The sequence below is a fragment of the Crotalus tigris genome, unplaced genomic scaffold (genome assembly GCF_016545835.1).
Source record: "Crotalus tigris isolate CLP2741 ecotype Arizona unplaced genomic scaffold, ASM1654583v1 scf7180000019768.410792, whole genome shotgun sequence".
Taxonomy (NCBI): domain Eukaryota; kingdom Metazoa; phylum Chordata; class Lepidosauria; order Squamata; family Viperidae; genus Crotalus; species Crotalus tigris.
The window spans coordinates 227,572-244,581 of NW_024097703.1; the positions used below are offsets into that span (position 1 = coordinate 227,572).

Consider the following 17,010-nt stretch of genomic DNA (forward strand, 5'->3'; position numbering starts at 1 on the left):
TTTGCAAGACCAACAACACTAGTGGAAAATACTGAAATGATGATCTACCGGTATAGTTTTTAATAAGAGGGTAGAAAAATAGACATCAGTTTTCTTCATATATTTAGCTGGGTTTGCCCAAAACATTGAACTATAGTGTTACTGAACTCACTGGGTCTTTTGATCCTAATTAAATGGCTTATGAGCCAGAATGTATGACATGTATTTTGTAAGTTCAATAATATAGCTAGAAACTGGAGACTGAGTTCTAGTCCTATCTTAGGCACAAAGCCAGCTGAGTGACCTTGGACCAGTCACACTCTCTCTCTGCCCTAGGAAGGAGGCACTGGCAAAACGCTTTTGAAAACACTGAAAACTTCAGAAACTTTTCTAGGTAGTTAAGAGTCAAGACTGACTTGAAGGCACTACATAAATACATAAAACATTAAAGAATCTGATCTGGGGTGAGAGAGGGAGCATATAGTTCTGGTTAACTGAAAGGGGGGGGGGCACACAGGAAGTCCTCAACTTACGACCACAGTTGGGATCAGAATTTCCATTGCTGAGCAAGGCAGTTATTAAGTGAGTCGTGGCCAATTTTACATTTTTTTTGCCACGGTTGTTAAGCGAATCACTGAAGGTTTTAAATGAATCACATGGTTATTAAGTGAATCTGACTTTCTACATTGACTTTGCTTATCAGAAGCCAGCTGGGAAGGTCACAGATAGCGACCACATGACCCAGGGACAGGGTCTTAAATTTGAGCGAGTTGCCAAATGTCCAAATTTTGATCACCTGACCATGAGGATGTCGGGGTCGTAAGTGCGGTGGACTGGAAATAGGTAACTTGTTTTGACGCAAATAAAACTTTGAATGGTTGCCTTTCTGCCTAGGGTTTAGTCTATGCATTTGCCACAGAGAGTAGGAAATTTGACATCCTTATTAGTTTCACATAATAAAATAATTTAAGAAATCTGCCCCCAAATGTTACACATTTCAAAAAGAATTAAACATGATTATTTGTTTTATTTTATTTATTTATTTTATTTTATTTCTATAGCTGCCCATCTCAACAAGTGGACTCTGGGTAGCGCACATCATAAAACATTAAAATAATTTAAAAGTAGAAAATATATATTGCACTAAGTAAAACTGTTACTATGGATGTTAACACAGCCAGGAAATGGGATCCTTAACACACTTAGTCTCCAAGCCTATATACACAATTTTACAATTGTGTGAAGGCCAACAGTTGTGAAAGGCCAACAGGGTTGGGGTCATCCTGATATCTGAAGGAAGAATCTTCCGGAGGGCAGAGAAGGCACATCTCCTGCTTTCTGCCAGCTGACATTCTTTGACTAACGGGACCGACCTGCCTGCCTGAACTGGATGAGTAGAAATGATTGGGAGAAGATGGTCCCTAAGGTAACCCAGCCCCAAACCATGTAGGGCTTCTAAGATGATCACCAGTACCTTGAATTGCACTTGGAAACACTGCTGGTAACCAATGCTACGCACAAAGCATTGGTGTTGTATATGTTGACTGTCCGATACCGTTTCTTCCTAGTGCAGCTGCATTCTCTACCAGTTGAAGCTTCTGAACCCTCTTCAAGGGCAGCCCCATGTAAAGCTCAGTGCAGAAGAGAGGGCATGAGTGACTGAGCAAAGCCTCCCAATCCAAGAACAGGCACAGCAGGCACATCATCCTAAGGCAGGAGTGTCAAACTGCCGGTCCACAGGCTGGATGCATCATCCAGAAGCCACGGCCACCCCATTGCCGTAATGGCAAAACCATGTCGATACATTGAATGACGTTACGTGACATCGCGAGTTTGACATGACTGCCCTAAGTTGTGTAAAGGCCCTCCTGGCCATGGCTGCCACCTGCTTTTCTAGCGGGAGCCATAAGACCAAATGCCGCCCAAATACCCAAAGCCACTTTGTCTTGTTTAGCCCATTGCACCTCATCCAGACCCTTACAGCTTCCAAGCATTGAGATAGGAAATCCATGGCATCGCTCAGGCAGCCCAGAGTAGAGTTAGAAAGCTGGGTATATTCATATTGATACCGCAAACCGTTGGATTACCTCACCTTGTGGCCTTGTGTGTGTGAACTAGGAGACAAAAGAGAACTGAGCCCTGGGACATCCCATGCAGTAGGGGCTGTGGGCTAGATCTTCCCTGTCCCCCAACTTTGACTGGAACTGACTCCAGAGGAAGGAGAAGAACCAAGCCAAGACAGTGTCACTCATCCTCAACTTCCGAAGCCCGTCTAGAAGGCAGCCATAATCGATGATATTGAAGGGTGTTGAGATGTAATTTTGATTCTATGCTTCTGGGAGTGGGACACCCCCCCATCCCACTCCCAGAAGAGGTCATGTAAGAGCACTTAGATGCAGTCTCAGTCCCATAATCTGGCCTGAACCCTGAGTAAAAAGGGTCAAGGTTAAATCACAGCTCATTTCCATTTGAAAAACAGTGCCAGGTTTTCTCAGCACAATCCGTACATTCATTTTGATAGTTTATGCAAAATCTTTAATTAAAAAAAAAGAAGATTGAAACCTCAGTTTAATTACCAGTCCATATGTAGCCAGGCAATCTTGCAGAAAGTAATTTTCTCTCTCAAAAATAAACAACTGGCTGAAAAATTGAATTCTTGCAATAGAATTCAAGGTACAATGGGGTCTCCATATGTGCACATTTCTTCAACAGCCAGATTATAGTCTGCTCCTTTCCCACCTTTATATGTACTTGTCACAATGCGCAGCCATCCTTTTTCGCCCTAGAATTACGAACATAAGGCACATCACATAGAATTCTGGCCCAACCCTTGTTCTCATTTTACAGCTCTGTTCCAAAAATGCCATTTAAGCCTTGATTGTGCAAGGACTTGAGAAAAAGGTGCCAACAATGCAATGGTGCAGGATCTGCCATACTGTTCCCTATCTTTTGATGGTGAACCGGAATACCCAGATGAACTGGGATCAAGACCTGATCTCCTTGTGCCTCCCTTGCTCAGACTATTGCTTTTGTGATGGAACGCAATAAGGAACTGGATCCCTGGAAGGGAGGGGTTGCATTCCAGAGGAGTAAGAGGCAACTCAGTCCAGATGTTCTGGTGTGAGAGAAAGAAGATGAAGAAAGTCCCTCCCTAATATTTCACAAAGAGTAACGTAGAAGCAGATGGTAGAGTCTTTAGTCTGGCAAGATTTTTGTCTATGGGCATGAAACAATAAAGAAATCAGCTTGGAAGAATCAATATGGGCCATTCTTGGTTTTGAGCCTGACAGCACTGCTGCATTTGAATTGCATAGCTCTCCTTGACCACAGTTCCACCAGTATGGTTGTGAGGAGATCTGGTGTCCATGGGGATGGGGATATCATTCTGAAGGTCGTCTTTAAGCAACACAGCGGATAAAGTAGGTCCTGCCATCTCTCCTGGTGGCTTCTTTCAGTTTCAGTGCTTAACACAATCGTGAGGAGCTGGGAAACCCTGAGACTTAGTCGCCACTCAGGAGATAGTATTGACCTAAACCAGGGGTCGGCAACCTTGGCTCTTTTATGACTTCAACTCCTAGAATTGGCTGGCTCAGGAATTCTAGGAGTTGAAGTCCACGAGTCATAAAAGAGCCAAGGTTGCCGACCCCTGGCCTCAACAGACCCATCCTCTGGCTCTACAAAAGTTCTCAAATTCCAGCATTGCCCAATAATTCCATTTCCTCGCATTATATTTTCCACGCTCTTTTCATAAAAAGGAATTCGTGAAATTCAGAGGAACATCTTTGTTACTTAAGGAATCATTGAATGCAACTAACATGGAGAAGAATCCTGCAGGATTTAATTAAAGCAGCACTAGGGCTAATGCAGGTTAGTGGTGGGCCAAGTCAGGGCTACATTTATAGATCCCGTATGGATTTAAATTTCTGTCTTGCCAAAGAATCACAGGATAATCAACGGCTCTTCCACCAATGCAAGAACTTCTCACTAGAGGTGTTCACAAGACGTGAAGGATGAGGGTGTGAAAATGTCAAGATAGCCTTTCAATTGTGATTAAGGCCACGCCTCTTTCTGGAGTGGGTTTGGATTTTGTGATCACAACTGCCATCTTCAACTTTTTCACACTCATAATATACACACCCCCACCTTTATGGACATCCCTGCTCCTCACCTATCTACAGTTGCATTCTGGTTTCTATGCTACTAAGAATTTCTCATTCAAGGGACAAAAGCTGGCGTTTTAGTGCTGTACTAAGATCACACACCAACATGCCCTGATGGAGATCAGATCAAATACTAAAACATTTAATTTCATTTACATTTGCTGTATCTTGACTTTCTTGGCATGTATTTAAGCATTTCCCCCTTTTGTCACATTCAGAATTATTGTTTGCTTAAAACTTTTGCAGGTCTCTGTAGGTGACAACCGAGAGCTTGGAAGAGTTTTTAAACATTAAAAACAACCTCTATCCTGAAGTGAAACATATCACTCTAACAACCCTCAAATTATTTTTTTCCTTAAAAGAAAGATCTTGCTTCTCTTTTTTTTTTTCCTTAAAAGAAAGATCTTGCTTCTGCTTACCCACGGCTCTCCCCACGAGTTGCGGACAATCCAGTATTCAGTTCCACCTTCCACACCCCAACCAGCCACAGAGATAATGTGGTTGATGTAAGTTTCAGAGTGATATTCAGCATAAATTCCTCCGGTGTAGTTGTCCAGGCCTGGGGTAGCCATGATCCCACAACTGTTTCAATCACAGGAAATTAGAAGGCTAGCAAAGCAAACAAGGCTGAAATGGGTGCAGTTATCACAGAAGTGAAGAGTTCCCTACTAGTTTCAAAATTAGCTAGGTGAATTTTGGTGAACCAGTTCTACTGGATACCTGGGAAACTATCTGGGTGAGGAATGTCAAATTTACACAAGCCCAGAACTTAAGGGAGAATTTTTATAAAATGTTTTATAGATGGCACCTTGATCCACAAAAAATGTCTCTTATGTATCCTGACTTACAGCCTAAATGTTGGAGATGTGGTTGCCTGGACGCCACTTATTATCATATTTGGTGGTCGTGTCAAAATATAAAAGCTTTTTGGATTAAGATATGGTGGAATATCCAAATAATTTTTAGAAAGAGGGTAAAATTTACTCCACAATTGTTTTTGTTAGGTATTGTTACTGATTGTGATGCTAAGGAGGTTATATTGATGTTGAACTTGATTACAGCCGCAAGGCTGTTAGTAGGGCAATATTGGAAGAAGGAATCTTTGCCTACCTTGCAAGAGTGGCTTTTTAAAGTTTCCTATCTGGCGGAAATGGCAAAGATTTCAGCTTTCTTAAAGGAGCAATCGCAAGAGAAATTTTTTGCCGTATGGGAAAAATGGATAAATTTCACACAATACAAATTGGAAATTAAAAAATACCATTTAGCCTTTTTATAACTTGTATATAAACTTTGACATTTTATAGATTGTATTTTTTCTCTTTTTCTTTTTTTTATCTCTTTTCTTCTTTCTTTTTTCTTCTTTTTTAAGCACTCTTTCTTTTTAATGCTTATGGTTTTTTTTGTTATATATATCTTATTGTTAATTATTTTATAAGTTATTTAACTTTTTTTTAGGATTTTTAAAATTTTAATTAAGCCTATATTCAGCTCTGGGAAGCTCGGGGGGGATGGAGGGGGTGGTTTGGGAGGGGTTGGGTGAGGGTTGTTTTGTTGTTTTTTTGTTGTTGTTGTTGTCTTTTTGGTTTTTTGTAAAAACTTCTAAAAATTTTCAATAAAAAAAAATTAGCTAGGTGGGCTCAAGTAACACATCATACACAATAACACTCACTGTGAACGAATCATGGATTTGAATATACCTAGAAGAGAAATTGAACCTATGCATTTCTATTGAGGTATAAGGTCTATCTCAGGTTTGAGCAGCTCATCAACGGGAGACTATACAGTCTTCCCCATACATGGTCCATGAATGCCCTCAAAGTCCTAATGCTGTTTTTTGGGGGGGATAGGACAAAATAGGCCAAATTCTATCCCCCACCCCCACACTGGACATTAGTACCAGACAGCGCTACTAGACTCTACCTTTAGGGACTTAAATAAATAAGATAATGGGAGAGGCTTTTCCTGTTGGTAGCAGAGGAATTCTGGGAGTTGAAGTCCACACATCTTAAAGTTGCCAAAGGTAGGAAACATGGTTTTAAATAATTTTCTCTCCTCTATTGAACCAACATCGCTAACCACACCTATGTCAATTACATGACTTCACTAGCCACACCCACTGGGAAGGGAAGAAAAATTAAACAAATCATTCTGAGCCATAAAACTTATGCCCACTCCCGTACCTGATTGGTCCATTTGCATAGATTTCCGCCATCATCTTCTCTCGACCGCTCACATAGCCATAATCTCCCACTTTCCAGAGGGTATAGTTTTTTATCACGTGGCATTCCCCGAAGGTTGTGCATGTTCCACATTGGTTAAATTTCTTGCATGCTTCAAAAATAATTGCACAAGATAAATGGAAACAGATAGCCTACTGCAGGTAGTCCTCAACTTATGACCCACACTGAGTTCAAAATTTCAGTCGTTAAGCAGGACAGTTGTTAAGTGAATTTTGCCCCATATTACTACTTTCCTTGTCATTGTGGTTTAGTGAATCACTGCAGTTGTTAAATTCGTAACATGGTTATTAAGTGAATCTGGCTTCCCCATTCTGATTTTGCTTGTCAGAAGGTCGCAAACGAAGATCCAATGAGCCTGGGACACTGCAACCGTCAGAAATACATGCCAGTTGCCAAGTGTCCGAAATTTGATCATGTGACCCTGGGGAGGTTACATCAGTCATAAGTGTGGAAAAGAGTCACATTTTTCAGTGTCGTTGAAATTTCAGTCACTTGCCAATCGAGGAACACCTGTACTTTCACATTTACTTCCTGTTTCCAACAAAAAACACTCGTTGAGGAAAATAAACTTTTTTAAATCACCGTCCTGTTTGCTTGATGACTGCCACAAAAAAGGTTGTAAAATTGGGCATGCTGACCTGCTCAATGACCACCACAACTTACGACTGTAATTCTAGGCTCAATCACGACTGTAAGTCAAGGTCTGCCTGTAATTTAAATGAAGAAGGGCATTGGGTGGAAAGGATGGTTGCACAGTACCAAAATTTCTTTCCACAGTATAATCATGTTGCTGCACTCCTTCTAAATTCACTATGAAGCAGCTCAATGTACATTCAATGTTTTATGTGTTTGACGGCAGTTTTGTAATCAGCATGGCTACCTATAATGGATATGAATAAACTCCAGGCAATTGGGAAGGGGCTTACTTAAACAACACAGACATTTGTCTATGGAGATTCTCAGTCATCCAGATCAACAGAGGGGGAGGGATACGACATCATCTATCTCCAGTCTACAACACATTCCTTTCAACAGTTCCAAGAAGGCTCCATACACATTTACACAACTCAGGTGACCCTGAAGACACAGATAAGCCTCCAGGTGGCCTCAACGACTCTCTAAAAGAAAGCAAATGACCAGCTGTCTGCAAGGAGTATAAATCCTGCCATTCCCCACCATCCAGTCAGAGCTGAAGAAGCTTCTTGGATGAGAAGCGAAATGTCTTCAAAGGAAAAACAAGAAAGTCCAGTTGTCTATGAAAAGGCATCTTTGGAACACAGACATTTATGAGCTAATAGCCAAACTGTCTGTAGGTCGTAACCTTTGTGGATGTATTAGCAAGGTTGTTCAGTTACATTCTCCAAGATCAGCAAAATATATTTATTTTTTAGTGAACATTAATATAGCTGTCCAATGACAGAGCAAAATTGGGATGATCGTTATTACCACTCCTTAAAAGTAACGATCACAGGCTTATGCTAGTAGATGAGGTATGTGGGCTAGTAAATGTTTGCATCCATTGCAAGGCTGATACAAATGGTGGATGGTTAAAATTCCCTTCCCTTTGTGCTCTGATCATACATACTTTGGTCTTTAGCTTGATAATTGTTGCATGTTTCATCCGGGATGCCGTGTTCATGAGCATATTGCCACACGCCAACGTCAGATCCACCTTCACAAGATCCAGCATTGGCACAGTCAATCACATTTTGAACAGAGAGATACGCTGAGGGCCAGGCACCTTTCTTCCTGATATTTATGCGATCTAAAAGAGAGAAATAAGCTTTGAAAGTAACAAAAACTGTAACCCTTCTAAGCTACAGACCGAGTTCCCACAACGTGCTAAGCCAAAATATTTTTCTTTGAAGTCCTTGGTGCTCTCTCAGCTCAGTTGTTTTCTTGCAAACGCTTCATTACCCAACTAGGTAACATATTTTCTTTGATTGACTTTGCCTTGGTATGTTTTCTGAACTTAGCCACAGTTTGTGGTTTCCTATGTCAGGCCAACCCAGACCACTTTTATTGTGATTTGTTTGCAATCTGTAATACATTAATTAATGATTTAATTCAAACCTACTCATGAAGTACAGATTGTCCATGTCTGATTCATGAGATACAGGAGACAAGTGATCCTCTGTTTCTTTTTCCCTAACTGCCACCCACTATTTTGTACCAGACCTTACATGTCAATAAAAAAATGAAAATGAATCTTAGAAACCTGCTATTTGCTCCATAAAGTGACCACATGAATTCCTTCCCTTTTAAATCTCAACTGTCCTTTCATTTTTCTCTTCAATAATACCATTCTGGCCAATTTAGTCCTTTATCACAATAATTTCCCATTGTCCATTGCCGTTTAATATGACAAAACCTGGGCCGAGAACTTGAGCAGTGTTGAACCTGATTAGTACCTAGGTAAGGTAAGTAAGAGGCTAAAACAGGGTTGAAAAAAAATATGACAGTGACAAATGGCTTCCATGCTACCACTAAGAAAGCAATAGCAATAGCTTTTAGACTTATATATCGCTTCACAGCCCTCTCTAAGTGGTTTACAGAGTCAGCCTATTGCCCCCAATAATCTGTGTCCTCATTTTACTGACTTCGGAAAGATGGAAGGCTGAGTCAACCTTGAGTCAGTGAGAATCGAACTGCTGGCAATAACAGAATTAGCCTGCAATCCTGCAATCTAACTACTGCACCACCATGGCGCTATCTAAGAAAGCGATGTGGATATGGATCTGAATGTCTGTGGAGATTCTCAGTCATCCAGGTCATGATTGTCCCAAAGTTACTTTTTTAAGAGGCAACTGGACTTTCTTGTTTCTCTTTGAAGATGTTTCACTTCTCATCCAAGAAGCTTCTTTGGTTCTGACTGGATGGTGGGAATGGAAGAATCCCACCATCCAATCAGAGCTGAAGAAGCTTCTTGGATGAGAAGCAAAACGTCTTCAAAGAAGAACAAGGAAGTCCAGTTGCCTCGTGAAACAGCATCTTTGGGACATGTGGATGCGAAATTACCAGGAGTTGAACTCAGCTTGAAGGAGACCTTGCCTTCAATCAGGAGGCAGAGAACTACACAACTAACTCAGAGATAACGCCAATGAATAAGCTCTCCAGTTCTCATACAGTATTGCCCAACCTCAAAAGGCACACCAAACTTTCAAATGAAAACACTTAATTTGATTTGAAAGGCAGATTGTGATGTGAGGTGTAGTGACTAAGATTTTTTAAAAAATCTATGCATTTCCTCCCTTAGGAGGGAGGAAGACTTGTGATTCTCAATGCTCAGAGGAAGGTATAACCAATAGGTATCCCGTACCTGCAAAGGCACTGGTGCTGCCGTGAGCCCAACATGATCCACAATACTGGGGAATGTGCTGGTTTCGAGTGGTGCTCGCATAATTGACTCCATCTTTGCTTCTCCAGTCCCAACTCTTGGGCAACTTAGAGATATTCAAATATTCATGTGGACGAGGATAGGTTCTTTGGGGGGGAAATAATAAGGAAAGTTAACTTTCTGTGAGCAAGGTTAAGAGGGTTATTTCTCAGTGCTTGCTTTGATTTATGACCAAGTCTAAACCAGTCTAAGCAGCATATATTTCCCACTTCATTTGATTCATTGACTGTTTGTGAAATAACTTCGGCAGAAAGGAAGGGACTTTATCACGAAATGCCTTTTTTCCGGATGACCTCAACTATTTTCTAAAGTTCTCAGATGGACTTTGTTCTCTTGCCTGTTTTGCAAAACTCCAGAAGGGGGAGGGGAACATCTTGGAACAGCAAAATTTTAACATATCAAAATCTGCAAAAGGATAGAAACAAGAGGGGGTCACCTTCCCAACTGGCCCACTCCACGTTGAGACTTTGGAAAAAGTGCAAAGAAGAGCAACTAAGATGATTAAGGGCCTGGAGACAAAAACATTTGCAGGAATTATATGGCCAGTCTAGAGAAAAGAAGGACTAGTGGGGACATGATAGCAGTATTCCAGTTTTTGAGGGGCTGTCACAAAGAAGAGGGGGGTCCACTTATTTCCCAAAGCACCAGAATGCAAGACAAGAAAAAAATGGATGGAAACTAATCAAGGAGAGAAGCAACCTGGAATTAAGGAGAAACTTCCTAACAGTGAGGACAATTAACCAGTGGAACCGCTTGCTTTCAGACATTGTGGGTGCTTCATCATTGGGGGCTTTTAAGAAGAGACTGGACAGTCACTTGTCAAAAATGGTATAAGATGTCCTGCTTGAGCAGGAGGCTGGACTAGAAGACCTCCAAGGTCCGTTCCAGCTCTATTCTGATTGATTGATTGATTGATTGATTGATCACCCATAATACTCAGCAGCCACGCTGGCTGAGAAAGATAGGAAATATAGCTTAATTATCCTGAGGAGGAGAAACAAGCTGCAATGCATTGTGTATGTAATTAACAGTGTGCAACTCAGAAGGATTATCTAGGAACAAATATATGTTTTATGGTCCCAAGGAGACGAAGCCTGCTTGGTAAACACAGGGCACTTGACAGACCCTTGCGAAGGACTTCTGCTTTTAAAATAGCTGATATATGAAATTCTAGGGTGTGGCTGGTTTGCATTGTGATGATTCTCATGAAATAGCAGTTTCTTAGGAATCCCTCTTCTCTATTTTTGTTCCCATAAATTATTACAGGCAGCTCGTGACTTACAACCATTCATTTAGTGACTAAAGTTACAATGGCACTGAAAAACATGACTATTTTTCACATTTATGGCCACTGCACTTATGGTCACGTGATGAAAATTTGGCTGCTTGGAAATTGGTTCGTATTTATGAGGGTTGCAGTGCCCCAGAGTCATGTGATCACCTGTTGTGACCTTCTGACAAGCAAAGTCAATGGGGAAGCCATATTCGCGTAACAACTACGTTACTAACTTAACAACTGCAGTGATTTAGCTAGCAACTGTGTCAAGAAAGGTCGTAAAATGTGGCAAAACTTTTAACAACTGTCTCGTTTTGCAACAGAAAGTTTGGGCTCTATTCTCGTCATAGGTTGAGGACTAGAGAGTTAAATGTTGAACAAATGCCAAAACGACGTGATCATCAGGTATTACTCCTCGCCTGAAGATCAGATGCTAGTCTAAAATCTCAGTCTTGTCTTGTGTTCTGCTTGGGCTGACTGTCCCCATGTCCTCACCCAGTATCTTTTTTCTGTGATTATCTCCATTATGTTAACGCCAGCTGTTCCCAGACCATAAATGAGAGTCAGTCTTGGCTGCACAGCTATTGATGTAGCTTTTCCTTCCATATTTAGCCATCATCTAAGGCAGGGGTGTCAAACTGCTGGCCCGTGGGGAAGATGCAATCATAGCGAAACTGCGCCCACTCTATTGCCGGCAATGGCAAAAAAGTCACGATGCATCGCGTGACATGTCATGTGACATTGCGAGTTTGAGAGTTTTATCTAAGGGCTCAACCTCAAGGTATACATAGTTGTTTCCTATTACCTGGAGGGAAATAAGATGAGGACCCTGAACTGGAACAAGGGGCAAGAGAACCAGCTTCAGGCTGGATAGTTTTTTTGCTGATAGCAAGGATTGGTTGAGAGAACTATAAACTGGAGGTGGAGAGACACCCTTAGTAAACTTCACGGCTGTAAAGTTTTTAACTGCTGTTTTATATTTCAACTTATAAGAAGCTGCCTTTTGTTATGGGTCCATCCAACACTGAGCCACATCTCCAGCAATTTTTTTTTCACCCTCGGCAACGTCAAGATGTGTGGGCAACTCACAGAATTCCTCAGCTGCTGGGTGAATTTCCCCATACTGGCTGTGGAATTCTGGGAGTTGAAGTCCACGCATCTTAAAGTTGCCCAGGCTGAGAAATTGATCAACCCTGATCAGCACAAGGAGTCCAGGTTTTTAGGCAGAACATTTGCCTAGTTCTGAGAAATAATTTGAGATTCAATCCCTTTACAAATTTTTAATTTTTTATATGCAGTGCACTGTACTTTGCTGCTCAACCCCAATCTGACCCAGAAGCAAAATGCCCATTTCTGCTAATTCCCTCTCTCTTTCCCACGTGTATAAATGGATTTATTTTAAATCACTCCGCTTTTACCAGACTCCGGGGATGTTTCCCAAGATAGTCAGAAAATTGTACAAGGGATTACCCTTTTTTAACCTTTTCTATGTAAGTTGGGAGACCCAACGGTTGCAGAACCCCGCTAGGCAATTTCAGGGTCAAGTAAGGTGGTATGAACCCGGGTTGAAACGGTGCCACCTTCCCGGTTAAGGCATCCGCTCCGCGAAAACAGCTTTGTTGGACCGGCGATGGTTCGCCCGACGTGCCCAAACAGCGGCTGCAGCCAACATTCCCCACCACGTCCTCTCCCCCTCCCCACGTTCTCCCCCGGGAACATCCAAAGCCCGAAAAGCGAGGGGGGCTCCACTGGAAAAAAAGCCTATGGATTTGCCCCGAGCCCGCTGACCGGAGATCTCAAGCTCTCCTCTCTCCGTCCAGCCGCCGCTTTGGGATCGCCCGCGTCCCCCAGAGCGAGGACAGATGCTGAGGGACCGGCAAGAGGATGACCGGACGGGCCGGAATACCCAACACACGCTCCAACGCTGGAAATTTGCAAGAAACTCCTTTGTCTGAAATGGTCTAGGCCGGGTTTCCTGCCTGAGCAGGGGGTTGGACTAGAAGACCTCCAAGGTCCCTTCCAACTCTGTTATTCTGTTATACCCTGCCTCCCCCTGCCTCTAACCTCCAGTCGCGCCAGATCACCGCCCCAATTCCATGCCGGTTGGGAATTCTGCGCTTTCTAATTCTAATGCATCCAATTTGCTCTAACTGGGGAAAGCTACTCTCCAGCTCCCGCATCCACGCGCTCCCTCTTTTCTTGGACCTTGACCATTCTGGGAAAGCCCTTCCGACCGGCCCAGCCGAGCTTCCCCCCCCCCCAACGCATCCGTTCTCCCGCTTTCCCGCCGACGCATCCCGAGCTGGAACGATTGCGCGACTCCGCTTTTACCGGACTCCGGGGATGTTGCGCGGAAGCGGCTTGTAGCAGCTCTGACCTTCTCGGAAGTAGAGACCGGCGGCGTCCACGCACGCCACGAGCAGCCCCGGCAGGAGCCAGAGGGCGAGCGAGGAGAGGTCGCGCCCGGCCATGACGATCCCCAGCTCAGCTTGAAGCCGCCGCCTCTTGCGAGAGTCGCTGGGAAAGGAGCGCGCAGAGCCGGGCGGGACCTCTCTGCTTTGGCCGGAGAGCTGAAGGACTGCGCCCCACGCTGCCGCAAAGGGGAGAGAAATAGCGCAAGGCCAGTGGAGGCGGGGACGACATGGGGGACGAAGAGAGCAGCCGCCCCGCCTTGGCTCGCTGCAGGTAGGCCGACGGGTTTACCCGGGATTGCGAGAGCGGCAAGCGGTTGCGAAAGAGGAAACAATCAGGCGGCTCCTCGTGACTCGGCGGCTGAGACGCGCCACTGGGCAGTGGTGGATCGCGGCCAAGGCGCTCAACGCGCGAGGGTGGCGATCGGAGCCTCGGGGCCAATGTGAGCCCCGCGCTGCCGGTCTCCTTTCGGGTCGGCTGTTTTTCAGAACGCTGCTGGCGTTCATCTGAACGTCCCAAAGGGCTGAAGCAGATCGGCGTGCGGGTGGCCCCAGGCGGGAATTCTTGATTAGGCCAGTAATTCGCGAACGTGGATAAATTCATCCAAAATTGGGTAAAAGTGGTTTTTCTTTGGGTAAGGATGCTGGAGAAGACTCCTGCGAGTCCCTTGGACTGCAAGGCGTTCAAACCGGTCAGTCCTAGGGGAGATCAACCCCGACTGCTCTTTAGAAGGCCAGATCCTGAAGTTGAAACTCAAGTACTTTGGCCACCTAATGAGAAGGAAGGACTCACTGGAAAAGGGCCTAATGCTGGGAAAGATTGAGGGCAATAGAAGAAGGGGACGACAGAGAATGAGATGGCTGGATGGAGTCACTGAAGCAATAGGTGTGAGCTTAAATGGACTCCAAAAGATGGTAGAGGACAGGAAGACCTGGAGGAACATTGTCCATGGGGTCGCAATGGATCGGACACGACTTCGCAATTAACAACAACAACAACAAAGGATGCACAAACCCTTCACCATCGTATTAGGGACGTTTATTTCTTTTTTAAAAAAATTAAAAATCGCTATATGATAGACAGACTGACTGACTGACACTGACTGACTGACTAAAAATTTCCCAAAGTATTCTTATTAAGGCAAACATTGAAGAAATTACCAGTGGTGATTTGTTGACATAACATAAAGGTCAATTCAGTGATGTTCTAATACAGGTTGCCCTCAAGTTATGACCATTTTGTTTAGCAACCAATCAAAGTTTTGAGGTGCTAAAGGAAGGGACTTGACTTCATCTTGAGCCCTCAAAGTTGGACAAGACTTTCTGATCAGCAGTTTTGGATAATGGAGGAAAAAGTCAGGGAAGCACTGGTATAGGCAAAATTGAAGGTGGGAAACACTTCAGCAGCCTTTGGCAGAAACAATATTAATAGGCACATTATACAGGTAGTCCTCAACTTACAACCACAATTGAGCCCAACATTTCTGTTGCTAAGTGAGACAGTTAAGTGAGTTTTTCCCTGTTTAACGACCTTTCTTGCCACAGTAGTTAAGTGAATCACTGCAGTTGTTAAGTTAGTAATACTTGTGAATCTGATTTCCCCATTGACTTTGATTGTCAGAAGGTTGCAAAAGGGAAAAATAACTCCGTCATAAATATGAGCCCTGAATTTTGACCATGGGGATGCTGCAATGGTTCTAAGTGTGAAAAACGGTCATAAGTCACTTTTTACAGTGCCGTTGTAACTTCAAATAGTCACTACATGAATAGTTGTAAGTCAAGGACTACCTTTATAGAAATTTTAAACAAATTGTCTGAATCTCTCCTGGCTCGGCGCTAAAGCTGAACTATCACGGAGCATGTATCTGACAAAATCTGCTTAATGAGTTTAGCCTGGTAATAAGATAGTCCTTGACTTAGGACAATTGGGACCAGAATTAATGTTGCTAAGCAAGGTGATTAATGATTTGCCGAGGTTAAGCAAATCACTGCAGTTGATAAGTGAATCATGCTGTCATTAAGTGAGTCTGGTTTTTCCATTGTCTTTGCTTATAGGAAACTGGCTGGGAAAATCGCAAATGACGATCACAGAACCCCAGGATACTGCAACCATTATAAAATATGTGCCAGTTGCCAAATGCCCAAGTTATAACTATAGGAGTGTTACGAAGGTCATAAATTTAAAGTCATATGTCACTTTTTTCAGGTCCTTCATAACTTTGAAGGCTCACTAAATGAATGGTTGTAAGTAGGGGAGTATCTGTGCTGACTTTTAAAAATTGCTTAAATTCCGGAAGTGTTGTGTCTGGAACTTAAAGTTTAACATATTGTGCCTATTATTTTTATAATGCAATACTTGGGCGCAGGTGTTATCTGATAAAGGTAGATTTGGGGATATTTTCAGATATGATTCATGAGTGCCAGGGCAGCTGTTTTCTTCTGTATCACCTACCTCAGGCTCCAGCTGGTTGAAACAATGATTTCTAAGAAGTAGTTTATGACCAGGGGGTATGATTTATGATTTGTAATCTCTGTTATTTTCATAAGAAGTTCCTCGTAATATTACAGTTTAGCTTTTATTTTTAAATAAAGAAGTAAAAGAAGCAATGTTTTTGGTTGATTTCCTGTTTTTATCATACTCTTCGCAGATACCAACTGTGATTTGATGGGGATTTACAATGCCAACAACAGGCCGAGATTCAAAAAGAAGTAGTCTTATGACTATTTTGGAAATTATGTTTCAAGAAATAGACAATAAAAAATGAACTGAAAGTGATTAATTACAAGGCAAAACAATGCACAGATGGCAGCAGAAGTTCAAAGCAGCAGAAACTTTGAAAGACCATATTGTAGGAAAGGATTTTTAAAAATATTTATTTATAGGATCCTTTTGACCATGCTGTGGGGACCCATCTACCACCTACTGTGCTATTTTTGAGTTCGAAAGAAAGCCAAATTGTTCATTTCTTACTCCTTGAAAAATTGTTTTCTTAATTTGATGAAATGTTTGCATTAAATGGATTTGCATTTTCAAATACTGGCAAGAAAGAAAAAACAGAAACAGGACAAAAAACAATCCTGGCTTTTGGAGATAAATCAGTACTTGTTTCTTTTGAATAAGCAGTATTCCCGTGACTTTGCTAAAGCAGCCAGTAATATAGTAATAGCCCTTAATTTAGAAACACCTAACATGCCAAGTGTTGAATGAAATAACTCTGCAGATCCTTGTAGGTGCTGAGTGAAGTGACTCTACAAAAGCTCTCCTGCCTCTGTGGCACAAAGCCCTTCCTTGTCAGATTCCCAGGGTTGATGAAAACAGTAATTGACGAGCACCTGAGGCTTCTGTAGTTCTGCACAATATAATAATAATAATAATAGTAAAGTTGGAAGGGACCTTGGAGGTCATCTAGTCCAACCCCCTGCTCGGGCAGGAAACCCTACACCATTTCGGACAAATGGCTGTCCAGTCTCTTCTTAAAAACTTCCAGTGTTGGAGCATTTACTGCTTCTGGAGGCAAGCTGTTCCACTGAGTAATTGTTCTCACTG

The 17,010-nt window shown here is 42.7% G+C and overlaps 1 protein-coding gene across 1 annotated transcript; it reads right to left on the bottom strand.

Annotated features, from left to right (window-relative positions):
• Positions 1-986: 986 nt before the first annotated feature.
• LOC120317705 (cathepsin Z-like) lies at positions 987-13,669 on the bottom strand. Its single transcript, XM_039364513.1, has 6 exons — positions 13,384-13,669; positions 9,699-9,862; positions 7,965-8,144; positions 6,320-6,470; positions 4,559-4,721; positions 987-2,761 (listed from the first exon to the last, which is right to left on the bottom strand). Exons 1-6 carry the CDS (start codon positions 13,521-13,523, stop codon positions 2,648-2,650), a joined length of 912 nt encoding a protein of 303 aa, XP_039220447.1. The 5' UTR covers positions 13,524-13,669; the 3' UTR covers positions 987-2,647.
• Positions 13,670-17,010: the final 3,341 nt, after the last annotated feature.

Excerpts from the sequence above, each read along its gene's own strand:
- LOC120317705 (XM_039364513.1), bottom strand. The coding sequence starts at position 13,523 with ATGGCCGGGCGCGACCTCTCCTCGCTCGCCCTCTGGCTCCTGCCGGGG. Across the intron at positions 4,722-6,319 it reads TATGCAAATGGACCAATCAG|TTGTGGGATCATGGCTACCC; the intron begins GTACGGGAGTGG and ends TGATTGAAACAG. Across the intron at positions 2,762-4,558 it reads ACTCGTGGGGAGAGCCGTGG|GGCGAAAAAGGATGGCTGCG; the intron begins GTAAGCAGAAGC and ends TCGTAATTCTAG.